Source organism: Lissotriton helveticus, chromosome 3_1 (assembly GCF_964261635.1).
Source record: "Lissotriton helveticus chromosome 3_1, aLisHel1.1, whole genome shotgun sequence".
Taxonomy (NCBI): Eukaryota; Metazoa; Chordata; class Amphibia; order Caudata; family Salamandridae; genus Lissotriton; species Lissotriton helveticus.
Window position 1 is genome coordinate 452,280,609 of NC_136061.1, and position 22,780 is coordinate 452,303,388.

General features: G+C 47.5%; 1 protein-coding gene across 1 annotated transcript in view; it reads left to right on the forward strand.

The window, feature by feature from the left end:
- The window catches only part of LOC144824599 (gamma-crystallin-1-like), a 49,068-nt gene extending 35,364 nt beyond the window's left edge, over positions 1–13,704 (forward strand). The window contains exons 2-3 of the mRNA XM_078683652.1: positions 6,741–6,983; positions 13,375–13,704. Coding sequence (XP_078539778.1) covers positions 6,741–6,983; positions 13,375–13,647 — 516 coding nt within the window. The 3' untranslated portion in view covers positions 13,648–13,704. The remainder of the gene's footprint in view (positions 1–6,740; positions 6,984–13,374) is intronic.
- The last annotated feature ends 9,076 nt before the right edge of the window (positions 13,705–22,780 follow it).

The window sequence follows — 22,780 nt, forward strand, 5'->3', positions numbered from 1 at the left end:
CTGGCTGGGAGGCAGGCCACATCCCTCCACCAGTTCTGCAAAGGGGAGCAACATTCCCTCGGATGACAATCCCCCACGTTCTCAAGTCCCACCGCCGCCCATGGTGACATCTGTTTCGCAGCTATGACACTCTGCGACTCCTCGTGTGGCAGCCCCACCAGGGGCAAGCCCGGAGAGTACTTTGGGGTATCAGGTACTTTCTTGATGCAACGTTTCCAGCACTGTAGTGTTGTGGTCTGCAATATCGAGGTATAGGGAACTTTTATTGTATGGTCCAAGAGTTTGGCCAGCAGCAGCAGCCTGGGATTTTGACCAGGCTCCATTAAAAAGGTCCCTTCCATATTTACTCCTTCCAGCTATTGGGCCAGCCACTGCAGCTGGGCTGCCAGTTGATAGAGCTCAAAATGTGGCACTCCCAAGCCCCCTGCCTCTACAGGATGCCTCAGAGTCTGGAGGGACACTCTATGTGTCCCGTTTCCCCAGACTAAGTCTTGAGTTAAGGAGTCAAAAGTGTGAAACCATCCTGCAAGCATCATTACTGGCAAGTTTGCGAAGTAGCATAATAAGCCGGGTAACTTGATCATTTTCACCAGGGAGAACGTAGCCATTATGGGAAGGAGTAACGTGCCCCAGAATTGAATGCTGGACCTGAGTGATCTAAGTGCTTTATGCAAGTTACCACCCCTTAGATCTTCCAATCACTGAAAGACCTGAATACCTAGGTATTAAAACGTAACTGGTGCCCAGTTAACGGCCGCAAGTAGATCGGGAGGGCGCTCTAATGGTCCAGCCACAGGGAACAGGTATGTTTTACATTTATTAACCCGTAGACCCAACAGCTCCCCAAATGTCTCCAAGCAATGTAGAGCTGTCGCCACACCCCTAGTAGCATGGCAGAGGTAGACCAGAAGGTCATCCGCAAAAAGGGAGATGATATGTGTCCTGCCTTTTATCGCCATGCCCATGACTTCCCCTCTTTGTCGAAGTAGCTCAGCCAGGGACTATATCGCCTAGGCGAATAGAAGCGGCAACCGGGGGCATCCCTGTTGGGTACCTCGCTCTATTTGATATTCTGATGAGATATTTTTACTAGTCTTGACTCTGGCTGTGGGGTGCGTATACAATAGTCACACCCACGCCACTCAGTCATCTCCCATACCGAAGCACCTCATGACCGCTAGCAGGAAGTCCCACCCCACCATATCAAAGGCCTTTTCCAGGTCGATGTACAGAATAGCGGCCTGTCAGAGGGATTGTGCCTCTGGGTGATACAGTACAAGTATCTGAGGTTGTAAGATATATTGCTGGAAGGCATAAATCCATTCTCGTCGGCATGGATTAGGTTCAGCATATATGGAAATAGTCTAAGCACCAACACTATGCTTAATATTTTAAAGTCAGTGTTGAGCATGGAGAGGGGCCTTTAATCTTTTACCCCAGCATCAGGGGCTACAGTCTTGGGGAGAGGGATCACCAGTGCATCACACGTGCTCTCTGACAAATGACCCACCTGTATCGACTCCGCATACAAGGTAACCAATCTTGGAGCCAGTTCGGTCCGAAACTTCCGATAAAACTCCGCCGGATGGCCATCCTGGCCAGGAGTGTTCCCATTGGCCATAGTGGCGATGGCTCCCTGCACCTCCTGCAGGGTCACAGGTCCTCCCAATTCCTCTCTTGCCTCGGCATTTAAAATTCGGAGGTTTAACGGGCCAAGGAAAGCACTGGTAAGCGCGCTGGGGGCCCCAGAGGGAGCGGCATAGAGTGTCTTATAATAGTTCCTAAATTTCTTTCTTTCTTTCTTAAGACCATTGATCTCCTCCGGGTCATGTACAGTCAAGCCAGCAGCCGTCCGAACACGTAGAACTGGGGACCCATGTATTTCCGGCCTAATTAACCAGGCCAACAATCGGGCAGCTTTTCCCTCCCTTCCTTTGCACCCTGTCCATATATGTGTAATAGTCGTAAAACCTGAGCCTTTCCAAGGTGTCAGCGTATTGCTTGCGTCTATCCAGAAGATGAGTGTGTGCCTGCCCATATTGTCCCTGGAGGTTGTCAATTGCCCGGATTTCTTCCTCCCTAGCCAACAAGTCCTAGTGGAGGACCTTACACACTCCCACAGTTTGCCCCACACAGTGTCCTCCCACCACCACCTTAAACGCTTCCCACTCTATTAATGCAGAGGAAGTGGAGTGTTCATTTTCAGTAAAGAACTCTCCTACGAGGGAGTGCAAGTTGCTAGTAAACAGTACATCTTCTAGAGACATAGGATTGAGGTGCCATGTAGGTATGGGAAGTCTATCTCCATGAGGCCTGTATGTCAGCAGCAATGGACTGTGATACGACAGGGTCCGCCCTAGATATTCCGTACCCATGATAAAACCGCTGAGGGAGGGGGAGCACCAAAAGGCGTCTAGTCGTGTGTGCAGTTGGTGCATTGGGGAGTAAAATGAGTATTCTCATGTCTCTCCATGTTGGATTCTCCAAATATCTTTCAATTCCCAATGTGACATCCACTCCCCAATCCACTCGCCACTCGTCGGGTTTTAGCCTCGTGTAAGGGAGGGTGAGAACGGTCCAAGTCTACCTCTATCACTATATAAAATCACCCCCCATTATAACCTGTCCTAGCATTATGTCCGCTATTTGAGTAGAAAGGTTGGCCATATAGCCTCCCCATGAGAAAGACATATCTGCCCTCCTTATCTATTATGGACCATGTCAGCTCAAAGGGTACCCTGGATCCAACTCTGACTAACACCCCTGTGCATACGCTGAGAAAGATGTAGCATGGACCTGCCCTCCCCAAAACCTACACATTCTTTCTACCTATGCTCGAAGCAGATGTGCCTCATGCAGGAGAGCTATCTGCACTCCCTGTCTCTTTAAATAATTCTGTATGTTATGGCGTTTGGACATGGACCCCATCCCCTTAATGTTCCACGTAAGGAACTACAGTGCTTGGCAGTGTATTGATATCACAGATGAGGCAGTCCATCCCCTTCCACCACCCTCCAACCCCCCTCCCAATCCAGCTAAACGTAAAAGCAGTCAGTTATCCGCTCTACAAATATGCCAAGCCTTGCACAACAAAAAACAACAGAAAAAAGGATCCCAACATGGACCAAATCCCCATTCCCGAGCAGTGGGGCAACTGCTGTCCGCCCAAACCCTTCATATGACTATAAAAGACAATCAAGGCCCAAACCAGCTACGGTAATGTCCTTCAGAGGGTCATGGCTTTATTCGATATCTCTCAAGAGCGTGTCAAATATCAGGGCCTTTTCCGTGCACCATCCTCAATAATAGTCCAACCAGGGTGATATCGCCTCCTCAGGCTCAAGGAGAGTCCGCTGCTACCGCAGCGGCAAGGCACTGAGCCAGTGCCATTCTTCAGTACAGGCTAAGCTATATGATCTCATTAGCAGTTTTTGGGGTTACTTGTGGCATGTTAAGGCTGTCTCCATTAGTGGAGTCTGAGTCCGAACCCCAAGTGCCCCTCTGGGAGCATGACCCCGCTTCAGAGTGGGACTTATCTTCCCACACAATCATAGCCCCTGCCTGGTGTGCCGCCGCCCTTTCTCGCTCTGTCTGTGAGGGACACTTTCCAGCCCACCTATTCTGGCGGGTCAGCGCCTGTTTTTGCGTAACCCGAGGGGTCTCGGTTTTATACTCTTCCAATCAGTCCCATGCAGTTGAAGCGTCTTCACAGAAATGTGTCTTACCATCCACTACTATGCGAAGTTGGGCAGGAAAAATAAGAGAGTACTGGAAGCCTTCTGATCTCAGTGCCTTCTTAACTTCCAAGAAGCAGGCGCGATTTTGTTGCACTTCAAGGGTATAGTCGGGGAATATGGAGACAAGTCTGTAAATTACTTCAAACTGGCTATCTGATCATGCCTAGTGCAGTAAGATGTAATGCAATAACCAGACCACTACTGGTCTCGGGGGTCGGCCCGGCACCAGCGGGCGTGCTGGGACCCGGTGCCCTCTCCAGGGTGTAGAACTGTGCTAGCCCCTCCGGTGCAACCACTGTGCAGAGCCATGGTTCCAAATAGGCCATCATGTTGCCATTTTCAACCTCCTCTGGAAGGCCGAAAATGCGGATGTTGTTTCTTCGACTACGCCCTTCACTATGTTCTGCCCCGCGCTCCAGTGTTTTAACCCTGTCCTGCCACTCTGCCACCTGTTCGACCATCGCCTGGAGGGCCGGGGACAGCTCCTCAAGGCTCGATACCACCACTTTCACCTTTTCGTTGAGCTTCTGGTGCTCCGCACGGAGTAGGCCAAACCCCATGGACACTGTGCTTATATCTTGAAGCAGTGTCTCTTTTGAGTCTAAGATTGCCTCTAGAAACATAGCCAGTTGTCGTTGTATGAGGTCTTCAAGCTACTGCGCCCTGCATTGCTCTGCACCTGCTCCCATTGTGCCTCCTCTTGTTCTGTGGCAGTCTCCACTGGTTTTGCCCTATGTTTGCCCATCTTTGCCGCTCGGGTATGATATTGTCCTGAGGTGTCCCTGATGTCGCCTCTGCTCGGCCCTCACAAGAGTGCTCTCCACCATACCGCAGAAATGCAGTACTCTGCTGTCGACGGGTGCATGCAGGGGAGACCCCGCTGGTCTGCAACACTTAAGGGCTCAGCACAGTGCGCCGCAGTCCCCACAGTATTAACTGGCCCCTCTCTCCCGTGGCTCCCGCATTCCAGGTGGCAGGCCTCAGTCAGGCAATGGCCAGGTCCACCAGCTCTGTGCTGCGGTATTCGAGGTATTGAGGGAGGTAGTAAATCCCCAGTGCTGGGAATTAAGTGGATCTCACCTGCTTCGCACCAGTCACTTTTCCGTGGCTCAGGGCCTCCTCTTTACTTCATTCGTCCCTGGGCTGCCCAGTCCGGGTGGTCTCAGGGCATTGTAGCTTCTTCCCCAGGTGACGCAATGGGGCTCCTTCCAAGGTGCCACCCACCGAGTCTCATGGCCGTAGATCGTCCCACAGCAGCCGTCCGGTCCAGGGGGCACAGCCAAGCAGGGCCCACCCCAAAGCAGGGCACCTCGCCGCAGTCAACTATGGCCAGCCGCACTGACCAGGCCTCTCAAGCCCAGGACCCAGACCGGGTGCCACCGCCAGCTCTCTTGCAGCTCTACATCAAGCCACCACACCACTTGGTTCACAGTAACTCTTGCCTCCACGTGTCTTTTTAATTCTCGGGGAGGATAAGGCTGGATGGAGGCTGCGGGCGCAAATCAGGCACACTGCTCCTCAGGTCTGTCCCCAGGCCCGCCTTTGGGTCAGCGATCTCCCCAGGTCTGGGCCCGATGTTCTTTTGCGTTTGTGGTCCAACTGCCTAGCTTTGTCCCCCAGGGGGACCACAGTGCCACCGATCTCGCCCGGCCTGCGCCGCCTCAACAGCAACTGGCTCAGGCCTCCAGTGGGTACGCGGTCACCGGTCCTGGGCCAGAATCCACCTCTGCAGTCCGTTCATCTCTCTCTGCATTGGTAGGCTCCGGGACCGACTCGTCCCAGCCCCCAGACCAACGTCCGACGCAGAAAGCTCTTTTTAGCCGGGCCCGGTCAGAACCATGCGCAGGTTCAGAGCATTCCATCAAAACTTGATCTCGGGCTGCCGTGGTTCCCCTCCAGCGGCGGCAGACCCCCCGGCGGCAGCGTGGCGTTTGGTACAGCATCAGGCCACCCGTTGCAGTGTCTTAAGTGAAAAATTACCAGGTCAGTGCAGAGCCTCTAACTCATGTGTCCGCCATTGCTGGCTGCTAAGCAACGCCCCTAATATTTGACTTGTTTTGAACACTGGAGAAGGTAAGATTATGTTCGCTGTAGCCCTGATTCCACTACATGCCCCTTCGTCCACCACCAGACAATCACTGTCCTTTTATCTCACTCTTCCAGGTCCCACCTTTCTCCCTTTGTCACAGTTTTTTTTCTGCTCCTCTCTCTCGTGTGCTGGATCAAAGTTTAAGAGAAATAACTCATTGTCCTCAGAATAGAGTGCTGGTGAGTCCCACCTGCTACCACAGGTCTCAAATTAACCACTGATAGTGTTCAACGCCCACAGACACCAATTGGAAACAAGAGAGAATCACTTGAGAACTTTTTGGTGGCCCCTACCCTCCCTTGTGAAAAGTCCTGCAAATGGTACACAATTAATTCCCTGGCCCACCACTTATCAACATCGTTTTAGAAGGGGCAGTTCTGGGGTTGTGTGAGGCGAATAAAGATACACAACCCTAACAACTGTATGAAGTCACCATCCACATGTAGGTGCTTTAGGTTTTTATTTTCTGATGTTACTGCACAGATTTAGAACCAATCTATGTATAGCAGTACTTTTATAGATGGTAGATTATCTATATTCTTACATGTGTCCTCCAATTCAGGATTAAAAGAAACGGCTGAAAAAGTGTGATAAAAAGAGTGATTGGCTCAATACTTTTCTAAAGTTGGATCTCTCAACAGCCAGTTGGAAAGCTGGATGTGTCATAGGTCAATTTACCCATTATAAAGTCTTGAAAAATGCTACATTTAGGAATGATTCACCAGGTCACTTTTTAGTATTAATGTATGTGATTTCAACTGAAAGTGTAAATATGAGATTAGATAGCAAGTTTGAGGATTATGACAAAAGTCTATCTTTCATCGAGGTCAATGAGAACAGAGTTATCTGCTACGGGTGCAACACAGCATAGCCAATAGCTCATGTAATGTTTCATTTTATCATCCTTTTTACAGATTATTTTCTACGAGGACAGAAACTTTGGTGGCCGCTCCTTTGAGTGCAATTCTGATAGTGCAGACCTGCACTCCCACCTCAGTCGCTGCAACTCTCTCCGTGTTCAAAATGGAAACTGGATCCTTTATGAGCACCCCAACTACAGGGGGCGCCAGTACTATCTGAGGATGGGGGAGTACCCCGAGTACCAGCGGTGGATGGGATACAATGACACTATCAGGTCCTGTCGAATGATCCCTGAAGTAAGTCCAGGTTCATCCCATATGCTTTCAGCTTTTTTAACAACTTTATTTTGGTTTTTAAAGACACAAATATTGAAAATGTATATTTTATGCTTCTGTCTAAAATAGGTCACTAATGCAACAAGTGCTTTTCTAGAGCATCCACATTACTATGCCTCTCTCCAAACAGTTTTGATAATTAAAGCCCTGCACATCCTTTTTAGTATGGAGGGAGACGTATCAAAATCCATTGATCAACCATGACACCCTGTTCTTTCATGTATGCACATATGTATGTGGTATTTATATAGTGTGCTCGTAGCTGAAAAGCAGAGGAGTGCTGTATATGGTATAAAGCAAAGACTCAGTCAACGTGTGGGATGGAGGGGTAGTAGTTGGTTTCAAGAGGCAAATCGGACTGTTGCTGCATCATGAGGGAGTGCTCTTTAAAGAGGTGTACCTAAAGCTGTTTCCCAAACATAGGGGCTCATTAGGATGGCGGACGGACCTGCGTCCGTCCGCCACCCTAGAGGAGGAGGGATCGTTCGCAGGGGCAGCGGCGGTCCCTCCAGTGCAATTAGGATGTGACCGCCAGCCTGGCGGTCACATCCTCAATAATTAACATTGCGGCAGGTGCTGCTTGAAGCAGCACCCGCCGCAAGGTTAAATATGCATGCTTAGCATTTGCATGCACAAAGTGGCAGGCACCGCGCGGTGCCTGCCGCTTCGTGCACGCAAATGCAGGGGGGTACTATAGGTACCCCCCCATGTGCACCCCCACCCCCCCACTCACCCTAGGGGCCCGCAACAGGCCCCCAAAGAATTCACCGTATGCCTTTGCACGGCGGAGAAGCCGCCGCGGAAAGGCGTCTGTTTTCCGCCATCCTAATATGGCTGGCGGTGTCTGATAGACACCGCCAGCCATGTTAGAGCTTTTCTGCCGCGGTCGGAAGGCGACCGCGGCGGAAAAGCTGCGGACCGATTTTGAGACCCACTGCCATCCTGATTTGGCGGTGGGTCTTTTGTGCCTCCCCAGCGGTTTTCCCGCATCCTCTGGGCCGGCGGTGGCTTCCACTGGCCCGGAGGATGCAGAAAAACCTCGATCCTAATCGTCCCCTTAAGCAGGATTGGACAGTTCTGATGCTAATGAGGCTGTTGGTCCAAATGCTGGCCATCTAATCTGAATCACATATTTTTGGGAGATTGTTGTAAGCTGAAGTGCCCGCCCGCACCACTGTCACCAAATGCGAGACCTGGGACTCCTCACTCAACGTTAGGCCAAGTATGGACACCATTTGAGATAATCCTGCTCACCCCCTTAGTAGCTTGGCACAAGCAGCCAGGCCCATCTACAAGGCACGAGTATACAGTATGTGTAACCACACCCACAGCAACCCCCTGCTGACACCACAAATGGACCCCACACAAGTTTGATAAAAACGAGTATAAACTTTATATGAAAAGATACAAAAAACAACATATAATAAAGGGTAATATTTGTTCCGGCTGGCTGGTAAGTTAAAATCCCAACCATCACTTTTAAAATGCTATGCTGGTCGCAATGCTAGAATCACACACGTTGCAATGGACAAACAATAGTGCACTGCGTAACAATACAATCCTGTGCTGGGCAAAGGAGAAATGATACAGTGCGTAACGATACACCCTGGTACCTTGCAATGGGAGAAATAAATAAGGCAATGCATCCAGCTACAATCATGTACTGCGCAATGAAGGAATAATGCAATGCGTCACACCCCAATCACGTACTTTGCAATGAAGAAATAATGCAATGTGGGCCGCTACAATCATGTACTTTGCAATTAAGGAATAATGCAAAGCGTAGCTACAATCATGTACTTTGTAATGAAGAAATAATGCAATGTGGGCCGCAGCAATCCTGTACTTTGCAATGGAGAAATATGCACTGCATAGCGCTACAATCGTGTACTTTATTATGCAGAATTAATATCAGGCGTCCTAAGACAGTCCGGCAGTTCGTTAGCAGGAATATTGGCAATGTGTATTCTGACAATCAGCCTCTTTGGTAACAGTTGCCCCCCACACATTTCACCGATGACATATAGTGCAGCTTCTTACTCTGGCCTCAGTACTGCCACTCCTTTCGTCAGTACGGGCACCAATGTGAGCCGAAGGAAAGGCTCATGTCGTCAGAAGAACTAAGAGGCAGAGAGAGTGTTCCTCCGAGCCCGCAACCCGCCCAGGTAGTGATCCGCATTACCTGGGGGCGCCACCCCACTCTCTTCTCCTCCTTCAGCGAACTGGGCCTTCAGTGCAGAACTTTATCAATGGGACTCAGCGTGGAGCCTGGCAGCTCAACTCCTCCGGGGCTGCCGTTATGGGCCGCAACTGTTAGTAAGGTCTCAGGCAGCCGTAGGGCACACGTACCCTACGCCCCTGAGATTACTTTACTCCGGGTACACGTTCACCACAGCACCCTCCGGGTCTCCTCTGGCACGAAGTCACACACACAACGCTGATGGGACTCCACATCGATTCCGAGTGTACGCTCACCAGGCACTCCTTCCAGCAGTCTCAGTTGGAACCAAGACAAGAACACCGCACTGCATAGACTCACTTTCTTCTGGTGCACACAATGATCAGCCAATCACATCCACGGTCCCAGGTTGCACCAAAGTATGCACACTGCTTCACTGAGACTTACGCCAACTCCGGTGCCCCTATATCCAGGCGCTCTTCACCAACGCCTTCTGCTGCACCACAACACGCTACCCTGTCTAAGCCTCACTTCTCCTCCTGTGCACTCAATGACCAGGCGCTCTTCACCAATGCCTCAGGTGCACCCCGACTCGCACCCTGCGCATCCGAGACTCACTCCACTTCTGATGCACATGTTGATCAGGCGCTCCTCACCAACACCTCCTGTGCACCACGACACGCACCCTGCACGTCCGAGACTCACTCCACCTCCGATGCACATGCCGACCAGGTGCTCTTCACCAGCGCCTGCGGTGCACCATGACAGGCACCCTGCGCGTCCGAGTCTCACTACAGCTTCAGTGCACATGCTGACCAGGTGCTCTTCACTAACCCCTGCGGTGCACCAAGATACACACCCAGCGCATCCAAGACTCACTTCACCTTCGACGCACACGTTGGCCAGGCGCTCTTCACCCACGCCTCCTGTGTACCACGACACGCACCCAGCGTATCTGAGTCTCACTCCTCCTCCGTGTGTCGAAGATCACAGGGCACACCTTCCGAGGGTCTCACGCTGCCACAACACGCACCCACTGCGTCGCTTGAAACTTCCCCGGAAACTTTTATGTTCTTGTGTTTCCAAGCAGGGAGCCAGATTACCTTGGGCCCTTGGGGTAACAAGCCACAGCACAAAGCACAGTCTTCGTCAAGCAGGGGGACCCAGTGCACCAAGCACAGTCCCAACAGCCTCTTCCTTGGTTAAAACAGCAAACTGCAGATCACGAAGCAAGGGTTGGTCCTTCCCCAGCAGTCTCTTTAGTTGTTCCTTCCTTAGCAGAGGTTGCTCTTGACCACGAAATGGGTTTAAGCCTTTTCAGTCTCAATCTATTTCTGCTCCAGGGGTCTCAGCTCTCATAGTTATAACCCTAAATGTCTGTGAAGTTTGTTGTGCTCAGGGGTCCCTGGTCCCAGCCTAAATCAGTTTTGGATGTCTCCCTCCCAGTGTCACCTTTCTCCCTTTCATATTCGGGGTCTGGATCCTTAATCACTCAGCAGGAGACGGGTCAATTGTTTTATAGCAGCAACCCAGGCCTCTTCACCTCACGGGGCTTCTCCTTGCCTACTCTTCAGATGCAGGTCAGCCTGGTGCCATCTCAACCCCTCCCTTGGGTCAAGACCTCTCCCAGCTCCTCTCACCTCTCAGATCCAGACAGTCATTCCATATTCAACAGAGACACACAGAAATGCTTAAGGCACAAAACTCAGCCACTTTCTAAAAGAGTGGTTTCTGAACACACAGTGACAAAAGCACCTTCATAGAAAGATACGTTATGACACTGTGAGTTCATACATACTAAACTTCACCTCTGCATTTTAAACTTATAGGAAACTAGGCTAACAAAATACAATGACCCAGCCTCCCCCATTCTGTCCTATGGGCAGGATGGCCTTTCACCAGTGAAAAACGAAATGGAGTGTTTTTAACTGTCAGGCCATAGCACACACCTCAGTAAATGCCCTGCCTTTAATTACACTGCACCCTGCCCAGGGGTTACCGGGACCTACCACAGGGTTGCCTACTGTGGATGCAAAAGTGAAAGTAAGGCCTGACAAGTGGTTACACTGGTCAGGACAACATGCTAACTTAGCAAACTGCACGCAGGCGCTACACTGCAGGCCGGAGTTTCCTTCTCCGCGCGCCTTTGCATTACTAGCCCTGGCACATACAATGCACATCACTAGGAGCTTTACTAGTAAGGCAAACATACCAATCATGGCCAACCAATTACCATTACAATTTACACAGGGAACACTTGTACTTTGACACTGATCAGCAGTGGCAAAGTACCCAAAGCATCTAAATTGGCAACTCTGTCAGAAAAACGGTCTAGGGGGAAAGCAAAATGTTTAGGGAACTTTAGCCAAAAAGGCCAAGTCCCACAGAGATGCACTATAGAACAGCATTAAATTGTTAATTTTGTATAATATGATCAGACCTGAGTCGATTTACAGTGTGTTGGGCAGGTATTATCTAATACAGGTTTGATTTTGTGAGTAAATAAATCATAGCAACTATTTATGAAAAACCTTTGAAAGCATGCAGGAATAAATTGTAAAGATTGTGTGTAGCCAACATCTCACATATATACTGAGAGGTCTGTATTCTGACTGTGCTAACATGATTTTTAAATATACAACAAACAAATTGATGGCATATATTTGCCTCTCTGACTCTTTCCTGTCCAGTCTCAAGTGTGAAGTGCTCCCTAGTAGAATGGAAAGAGTAGCTGGGCCAGGACACCTTTAGTTGTTACAGCAACTTGTATGGGCATTGAAGGCACATGTTGCAGCTAGGTACAATGAAGTCTGTATTTCCTTCCTACAAGACACAATATTGTACTCCTTCCTGAAATGAGGTGCAAGTTTAATACTTAACACTGCTAAGGCATGGTTTAAATTGTCTGTGAACTTGACTCTTGTGTGATCAACACCATGGCACGTATTTAGAGTTTGACAGATGGGATACTCAATCACAAACATGCAGCTATCCCATCCATCACAAACATGATAGATATCCCATCCATCATATTACAAGTGCATTACAGCCTATGACACGTCCAATACAGTGGATGGAAAATCCGCATCATTAATATTATCTCAGAATAGGCTGGATTGCATCACTAAGGGCAGCATAACATCCCTTTCCTTGATTAGCAACATTATTTATAGGTCTGTCATCATTATCACCAATATTCCTTTTACCATCATTTTAACTATATGGATGTTGTTTGCTAAATGAAAGTCATGTGTGATTGTCTTGCATTTAATTTTGTGTGGGTCAGAGTAAGGTAGCAGAGAGCAAAGAAGCAACACCACACTAGGCAGTTTGGGTGGTCCAGATCATCATATTGTAAACCACACATTTGAAATGCAGTGCTTAATTTACAATGCAGGGTCTCTATCACCAGAAGCCAGTCTTCAGAATAGTCAATGAATCTAAAGAATTCTCAGCATAGTCCATATAATGATTGGTAGCACCGTGGAAACCTTGAAAAAGCAGTTTAGACATACCTACAATCAATGGGGTGCAGGTATCCTACCTTATGTAATGTGTCCCCTTGTTATCCATTCTTAATTTATCTGCTTTTGGTAAGAGAAGACCTAACTCCAGTTAGATAATTAATCTTCTGGTAAAACATATCTTTATAGTGTTTGCTGTCAAGCTATCTTTCTGTTTGATGAAAAGAATATAATACAGTTTCCTTTTCAGAATGAGACGTGAAATAACATTCTGTATAAATACTGATTAAATATATTCAGGGTGTTTCAATACCATTTTAGTCAAAAACACGTGTTTTGTAAGTGGATAAGTTGTATGTCAAAATATTGAGTAAAAAAATATATTGATGTGTGGAAATATCTTGGCCTGAATATTGGGAACCTAAATGTCATGAATATAAGGTACATAGATGTACAATTCTTAACTTTACATCTATGTTATCTTTAAGGTAACCTATATTGTCAAAATACATATGTGTGAATCAAAGAGTATCTAATCTATGCTTACTGGTATATACTTACCTTCATACTATCACAATAATTTAATAGCAGTTATTAAGGACCTGATATTTTGCCATCATGATATTTTAAAACTCGATATTCCAGTGGTATGCCATGTTGATCTAAAAATGTATCTTTTGCATCTCTTCTTTTCTTTTCACTTTCACAGTACCGTGGCACCTTCCGGATCAGGCTGTATGAGGAAAGTGACTTCGAAGGGCAGATGATGGACTTCACAGATGACTGCCCAAATGTCTATGACCGATTCCACTTCAATGACATCCAGTCCTGTAATGTGTTTGAAGGGCACTGGATTTTTTATGAAGAGCCCAACTATAGAGGACGTCAATACTACCTGAGGCCTGGGGAGTACAGGAGATACACCGACTGGGGAGCCATGAGCCCCAGGGTTGGTTCCTTCAGAAGAATGGGATATTTGTAAACTACTGTAGGTAGTACCTTTGTTTCGATTGTATTAATAAAGCTTAAAATAACTTGATTTCAAAGTGTATTTTTCCTCCCCTCAACAGTTGAAAATAAAGATCCTCACTACTTACTTATTAGATGTAGGTAGGTACCTACCACTAGTAAAAAGGCCATAATCAAAATATAAAGTCCAGTCAAGGTCTCAATAAATTATTCCCTTGCTCAGCACTTGGAAGCTGGCTGCGAATAGGCAGGCTTAACTTAGGAGACAAGTTTTAAAGCAATTAAAAAACAGCAATACGTTACATACGTAAGACACAACACACAATTCATAAAAATCGGAAATATTTTTATGATTTAAATGACACCAAAATGGAAAAATGTCTAATGTAGCAAACCGGGGATGTGACTTTTTTAAAAATAAACACTTTTTAGTGACTAAGGGCCATATGTATCATTCAAAATTGCGATCACAAACGCCAACATTCGCAGAATTTCGGCTTTTGAGGTTGCAATTTAGCTAAGTTGAATGTATGAATGGAGAACAGCCTCGCAAAATAACGAATCGCAAATATGCGATTCCCTATTTTGCGATTGCATTTAAGGAATCGCAAATTGCGATTCTTTAAATGTAATGTAAGAGGCCCAGAAAAAGTGCAATTTGGCCATAAGGAATCGCAAATTACCACTAACTGCAAGTTAGTGGTAATTTGCGATTTCTTTAAAAAATGCACTTTCTTGCATTTTTCAAAATGACATGTGGCGCACATACATGCCCTTGGTGAATGTATGTGTGCCACATGTGCACACATGCACATTTCAGGGATGCAACACAATGTCCTTTTGACACCCTGGCACCCTTGAAATTGCATTCTCAATTTGCAATTCTCTAATTGAGAATCGCAAATTGAGAATGTCTTTCATTCATTCCTATGGGCCCCATTCCTATGTGCCTAACGGCCCATAGGAATGAATGGGGAGGTATTCCTTAATTGCGATTCGCAATTTGTAATTCAAAATTAAGGAATATGTGGGATTCACAAACTTATTTGCAAATCCTACATACATGGTGTTTTGCAATTCTTAAATAGCGATTCAATAGTGCCACTTAGGGGCATCTGGACATGCTAGACCCAGGATTTTCCATTGCTGTTTCAGTGCACATCCTCACATTTCTCCTCATTAGCACCTCTGAAGATGAAGTAGTTACCAGTTGCATGACACCTTGGTCCTTCAGCTCCTTTCCCCATTTAAACAAATGCCAGCACTTCAGAAGACCTTTTTCTATTTCTTATACATACTGTAAAAAAAAGCTTAATATTAGGAAGTGAGCAACATGATGCACACATGCAGGATTGGCCTGTTATTTCCTTGTAAAGATGATGGGGTTGTGTTCTTGATAAGCCACTTCTAGTTCGTAGTCTTTTTGAACCATTCAACGTGTGAGTGGTCTATGTGATACATTTCATTGAGTACCAGCCTGATTAAGAAGGAGGTCGACTGGGGTTGTTCATCAATTAGAGAGACTCATCAAGGGGACCTCTGCTTTCTGCCCAAAGCGAGACTATGGCTACCAAATAAACACAGCAAACACAAGGAGATGATGGACGGAGCGCTGAAAGTTTTCAGACACTCACCCCTCAGTCACAGATCTGGGTTGAATCCATCATCATTCTTTAGCGCACTTCGGACCGGAAACAAGCATCCTGAGACCGGTTTTGGGGTAACACCCCTCATCAGACAGGCTAGCTTTGAATCCAGTGGCAAAGTGAGCAAGGTACTCACGTCTGGGCATACCTTGCCAACTAAGGGTGAACAAAGAAATCACAAGGAGATGATGGACAGAGCGCTGAAACTTTCCAGACACTCACCCCTATTGACAGATCTGGGTGAAATCCATCATTGTTCTTTAGCTCACTTAGATAACCCCAGTTAAGACCCAGCCATATGCAAATCAGTCTTGACCCTGTACCTCATGAGAGCAGTCCAGCCCGATCTGCTAAGTCAGGTCTTCCCTGCACTGAAAACAATCATCCTTGGACCGGCAAAGTGAGCAAGGGACTCATGTCTGGGCATACCCTGCTAACTTCGGGTGAACAAAGCAAACACAAGGAGATCATGGACGATGCGCTGAACATTTTCAGACACTCACACCAGTCCGAAATCTGGGTTCAAGCAAGCAGGGCTGAAGAAGTCTGTAATGCCAGAAACCGGTCCTCTGAAGCTTGTTTCCGGTCCAGGGAAGGCATGGCTTGGCAGTTCGGGCTGAACTGTTCCCATGAGGCACAGGGTCAGACTGATTTGCATATAGCCATGTCTGAACTGGGGTGGCAGAGTGGGCTAAAGAACGGTGATGGATTAAACCCAGATCTTTTGACTGGGTGTTAGTGTTTGATTGGTTCAGATGCTCCGTCCATCACCACCCCCTTTTGTACCACTAGATCTGGGTTGTATCAATCATTGTTCTTTAGCTGACTTCACCACTCCAGTTCACACCCAGCCATATGCAAATCATTCTTGACCAGTTTTCGATGGACTGTTCCCATGAGGAACAGGGTTAAGACTGATTTGTGTATGGCTGTGTCATAACTGAGTTGGCATAGAGAACAAAAGCACAATGGATTAAACCAAGTTCTGTGACTGTGGGTGGGTGGTTCAAATGTTTCAGCACTCCATTCATCTTCTTGGTGTGTTTACCAAATAAATACCACAGCTTTTTATTTGCTTCTTTCTCGCCTACATGCAACTGTGTCTGGTGCTTTTCACCTCCATGGGACTCTCATAATATTTCTTGTTTTGATCCTGAAGTCCAAGCCAAAGTTACACCCTGTAACCGCACAAGGGCACATTAGCTGCCCAGATATTCCTCTGTATTCACATACTTAAACACAGCTGATTTATAATTTTCCTTCAGCTGAGCAGAAAAAAATTAGTTCGGATTGGCACAGGTTAAAAAATCTTAGCTGCCCAAACTAGAAGTATCAGTTTAATGAAATAGAGAATGTGTTAAAAGGTAAGGGCCGAATGTTCGACCAAGAACCCTTCAGTATTTGCCCGGCGTTAGCCGCCTTTCATACCATTCGAGATTACCAAACAAAGAGGCAGGCGCTGGAGACAGAAGGCAGGAAACAGGAGTTTATTCCGATGGAGCAGAACACGTCAAATCAGACAACAGGGTATCTTCTCGAGGTGCTCTAACCGCATCTCTGAGGCCTGGCCTCTTATACACAAGTTTATGGCTTTATTACATTTATGGCATCAGTAATGTTTCTTTGAAGGACAGAAAAAACATCCTCAGAATCCCCGGGCCAGGCCCGTTCCCACACATATCTACAGTAGAGTTCCCACCCCGATCTCAGCATGTGGTGGTTATCGAGCAGCAGGGCATTCCGCTGGGAACGGGGATGTGTGTGATCAGTCGGATCTTCGGGGTGCGAAAGCATTGATTAATCCCCGCTCCTTTGATGTGAGGCGAGGTCCTACTGTAGGGGGCAATAAACTGCATCTGTTGGGCTAGGTGATGGCCTGGGATCAGGCCGGACAATCGGGCAGGGAGGAAGAGGTTATCAAAAGGGCCTGTTCTTTGAATGAGATGAAAGAGTGAGGGGGTTCAGCACGGGGTGTGGCTCGGAGACAAGGTTGCGTTAGAGGTGCGCTTATGGCCCAAGCAGGAGAGACCGGGGGCTGTCGGGGCGCGGGGGAATGCTTGCGAGGCCGGGGAGTGAGGGGGAGAGACGCGCAGGCTATTGGCAGTGGGCAGAGGCCACGACAAACAAAATGGCTGCCACTTACGCGCATGATGGGGCCTAAAAGGGACAAGATAGCGTGGCCACTGTTTCACGATTCTCACTTTACTTTCAACAGTGGCTGTGGTGAACATGAATGAACGCCGCTTATATATACCTAATTTTGGTCATTTTCCACAGTCCCCAGTTTTTATCATAAGTTAGTTCATTCCTGTTCATGTCATAGGTGAGGATGTACAGGCCGACATTAGTTATACAATTCGCTTTGGCAGCCCATATGCATTACAGGCAGATGAAAATAATTCTGCTATCAATGCGTGCAGAATCGTACATAACCATATGTAGTCAATGTGATGGGCGGGGAGACAGTGCATACAAAATTACATTTAGCTGCGCCATACGTTAGACCTTGGAGGCGGGGACATTACTTTAGACGATGTAGGAGATTCGTCCGAATACAAACATGATGTCATACAAAAATGTTCTGGCAGGATAAGGGTTATTATCACTTGAGGTCTGGACTCCAGGGGGGTCAAAACTAGACAGCATGTTCATGTGCATAACTGGTGTTCTACAATCATCAAGATACAGAGTTAACGCCTTCTTAGTTATTCATGTACAGTTGAAAAGTGACCGATGTAAGGTTTCGAAAGTTCGATTGGGTGATAATCAATACAAAACGGTTGGGAGAGGAATTCAACTTAATATACGGGACAGTCAAGGGGTGGAAATGTTAAAAAAAAAGGTTAGTCTTTCCAGTGTCTTATTACAGCGAGCCATCACTGGTAAGCTCTCATTGTTTTTCTTCTTTCTTTGGCACTGTTGAGCACCGGCGATGGAGCTATGCGTCCAGCTCGGATTCAGATATCGCGTTGCAGGGTGTGGCCACTCTTTGCTCTAGGACCACAGTCCTGTTTGTCCTGTTACCTAACTAATCTACCATAGATACTTTAGTCGGGGTACCCGTATCCCGTTCTTCTTTCGGGACAAACTCTATTCTATCTTTTGGGCTGTGTTTCTTCTTTAAGTCAAGTTAAAAAACTCCATATGGAAAAAGGGGTGATGGGGGCGTGCTTTGCGAGGCCGAGGGAAAAGAGGGTGGAGTGGGATCAGATCTGAAACGGACCAAGGAGGGCAGAAATTTCAAGCAAGTGGGCCCATCGATCGGGCACAATGGGCTGGGACTTTCGGCACGAGCTCATCAACATGCAGGGGGCTTCTGGACAGCCCTTCTTTCCTTCACTTCCCACGTTGAGAATGGTGCCTTGTCCCGCAACTCTTTGCTCTGTGGCTCCACCTTGGTCGAGGTCATAGATATTCCCCGATCTGCAGCCAGGCTGCGCGTCACATCCGGCCCCTCTCCTCCGACGACCGCACGTTATCTTTAAATGAGTACAAAAAAACAAGTTTTTAGAGAACTGGCAGGGGAAGATGTTTACACACTTTAATTTCTCTCCCAACCCCAAGTAGTTGGGGAAACGTTTATTGGTCACGATAGGGTGGATGCTTAGTAATCCTTACATCGGTGTATGCTGTTAACTCATGCATCATTGCTGTTGTGCAGGTCTGCAAGTATCTTTCTATTTTCAAACATCATGTCTGTCTGGTGTTTATTCCTGTTATATTCGCGAACGGGGCAAGAAGTCTGATATCCAACAATTACATGGTTCATCGAAGTCAGACCGGCTCCCCCAGTAGAGACTTGTGTTTTTCTAAAACAAATCCTGTTGAGCTATATTTTTCTTCAAAGTCTGCTAATTCATAAAAAGTGTGAAGTGCTTATTATCATGGGCTTACAGCTACCTTTTCCAGGGAAGGACATTCGCTAAGCATTTTTTCTTTTCTGACAGCAACGGCTAACTTTATCAGTTTTTGGACGATTTATCTTTAAAAACAAGGTCATCAGCTACAGTCTTTGAGATTTTCTGGGACGGCTGGTTACAGAACTGGGACCATTCTGGGAAAACGGGGACGTTTCGGACATTTTATTTAAGTGCAATGGGCGGTGGTAACCCGAATGATGAGGGTGGAGTTACTAGAGCACTAAAACAAAAGCCACTGACATATAGTTCCCTTTTAGGGTCAGATTAGGGGACATTAGTCGTCTTACCTGTCCTTTCTTTCTCAGCCAATTAAGTTCCATCATTTTACAGAAAGGAGAGGTAGTAATATGGCAAAATTCGATAGTTTTGTTTCTGTCAATTTGTTCAAACACTGTCGTGTCTAAAGCCAATTATACCTGTGCCGGTGAGGTACAGTGTCGTCATTTATTCAAAAGGGAGCAAGGGAACCCTCAGAGGGAGAGAGCGTCGTGTGCACCAAATAGGCTATTAGTACACATACAACATAAAGAGAGAGAGAGAGAGACGTGTATAATAATAGGTTATTCAGTGCACACACATATAGAACAGTACGGGTCGGTTTCACGTATAAAACACAAGCTGAGGGAAAACATAAATTCATAGTTTACGTACACACAAATACCAGATAGGGTGCGACAGTACAGACATCACGTACGGAAACCTAAGACAGAACACAGAGCTATTTTGGGCAAAAGGACTTTGTCATGCATGTTGCGTATTCTCAGTATTCCCTTTAATTAATTCTGGGGGTCTAGCTCTTTGTTCTCCTTCCTTCCTAATAGTAGACAATTTTTGTTGGTAACCTCGCTTCAAAAATACTTACTCCTTTTTAATTGGTCGGACACTAGTCCAGTCGTGCTTATACTCACGGTGGGGTCTACCAACATCTAGCAAATGATGATCCAAGCTGAGGTAAAGGAGGGGTGTCAGTCGGACGTGTGATGGTTCAAATCTGACTTTTCTATGAGGGTGGAAGAAGAAGGGGTAAATCTAAAAAAATAACAATATCCCTAATATCTGGGCTGAGGGGGATTTCGGATGAACCCCAACCCGGGGTACTCTTTAACTTTTCTTATTTAGTCAGCACATAAATTGACTCATTGGTGCGCATTATTTTGGGTGTACATTTGGGATATCGGTTGGGGTCGGGTTCGTCGTACTGAAATAAGCCTTCGAGTTTCTGGTGTAGGCCACTCTCCCATTCGCTAGCTCCAGAGAGAGTCGTTCCTAAGTAAATGTAAGTGCTATATTTTTATTCGTCTTTCACATGCGGGTACCATGTTCGGGCTTAATTTTCCTATCCCATTAACCGTTCGATCAACGCCTCAATCATACAAAAAGCATTCTTTTATTGACCCAGACGTGCGCCACACATACGCATTCATACCGTACAAATCAGGGCCCATGCGCACATTCATACCATACAATTTTTCACGCTCCCAGAGATAACTCCTACATATAATATACCGTCTCACAGAGCTAGCCTATTTTCCTCACGTGGAACACGATGCGGTTTTAGGTCTTCTCCATACTTCAGCTGAAATTCCGATGTAACCTGCAAAAAGAAAAAGAAGGGGGGTGCAGCATTCAAAGCACATCAGCGCGCATAAACACGAAAATGTGTTTACCTACCACGTACTTGACTTGTTTCTCTGGGATGCAGTCCCTTATGTCTCGGAATTGAAGCCCAGAGGAACTGGTAGTGCGGCAAAGATAACCAATGGTAGTCTGTTCATTACATAGATCGCCCGAGGGCAGTAGCACAGACCGCGTGTAGGAGAGGGTCAAAGGCCAGGGATATTCAGTATAAGGGGGGGGGGGAGTGACGGATTCATGTTTTCATTCGAGGAAAAGAATAGGTTCACGATAGTATAGGGTCGTTCCTGTTCGCAGAGCATGGTATTTTAAAAAACAACCCTATCAATCTAAATGACTGTTACGATGCTAGTTCCATATATTTTTCTTTTAAAACCTTGATTGTAAAAATGTCAGCATTCAAATACGGGCCTCCAACCATACAGGACGGCCACGGGGCAGACGGGAAACGCATGAGGTAAGGAGAGGTTACACTGTAGTATAGGAGTACGTAACGAGCGAGCCATTTAATTGGAAAAAACTAAACATGACAAACGGTTGCAGGATCAGTGAAGGTTGATTTTATAATTGAAAGTATAACAAGATCAGTTACAATAAAATCGTTCATACGCATACCATGGGCGAGTATCATAAGTAACATTACTTCGGAGCTTTTAATAATACAATAATCAATAGTAAATAAACCCGACATCAATAGGGTTGTCCGCATGCTCAGTCAGTACACTTCCCCACCCGCCATGTGCACAAAGACCGCATACATCCCCCATAACATCAAGGCTAAGTAACTAGAATCGTCATAAGGAGTTGCAAGTCCCGCCCATACTGGCGCCATTTTGGTCGAGGCCAGGCGGGTCCAGAGTATAGTTCGAATGCCTCCAATAACTAGCGGCCGGACCAGAATCCCTTTCGGCAGTTCAAAAAATTCCGTTAACGCCAGCAGAAGGGACAGGCGACATGAACCGCGACTTAAAGGCGAGGAAGGCAAAATCTTCCCTACCCGGTCACGCTGAGGTCCCACCGGAACTGATCGAGTTGGCAGTCTTACAGTGTCTCTTAGTAATTCGGACAAAAGCTGGTGTCAGCATGAGAGCACCACCATCTTGTGACGACGTTGTGGCCACTCCGGAGAGCGGGACAGCAGGCGTATCCCACCACAGATGCGTTGAATCAGTCTTTCCTTCGGCACCAGATGTGGATAAGGCGGCGGTCGTCCGGGGTAGCGGCATATCCATGGGGAATAGTCGAGCAACAGTGGCGGTTGCCCCCACCGGAAGCCCGCGGGAGTCGAGGGCCAATGACTCTCGTAGAAAATTTAAAACTGAGAGGACGTCTTCAAGAGTGGGGCTCATGCCCGAGCAGGCAAGCATCCGAGTTTCATGTTAGCCCAGAGCCATCCTAGTGGACCAGGCCCAAATCCGGGGTGTCGGCTGCCATCTTGAGAGCCCCCCCAGCAGCTGCCCTTCACCATGGCCACCGGAGCGGCCCCTCCCGGTCAGCCAGCCATGGGGGGGCCCGCGGGTGGAACGCTAATGGCAGTCTTGGTGCAGGAGAGGAACCTCCACCTGGGGGGGGGCGGGGGAGAGGTGGCTGTCTGCGCCGCCTCTCCGCGGGCGCCCCACGCCATCTGCGGGCGCCCCACGCCATCTCCTGGCGCAGGTATACGAGATGGCTGGACCAGGCAACAAAGGGGGGAGCCATCAGCAAGGCATCCCCGCACACAACTTGCTGGACATCACCTCTGGATGATCCGGGGACGGGTCTTGGCGCGTTGGGTAGCCTCCGGCCTATTCGCACAACGGGCCACCACCGACGCTACCTCGCCGGCTGATGGCTTTTGTAGACTTTTCTATAGCCCAAAACCAACCAAAAAGCAGCCCAAAGTAGCCCAACATTGAAGGCGGGACAGGAACAGCGTTAAGCAGACGGCGAATGCGTTGGGTTTGTT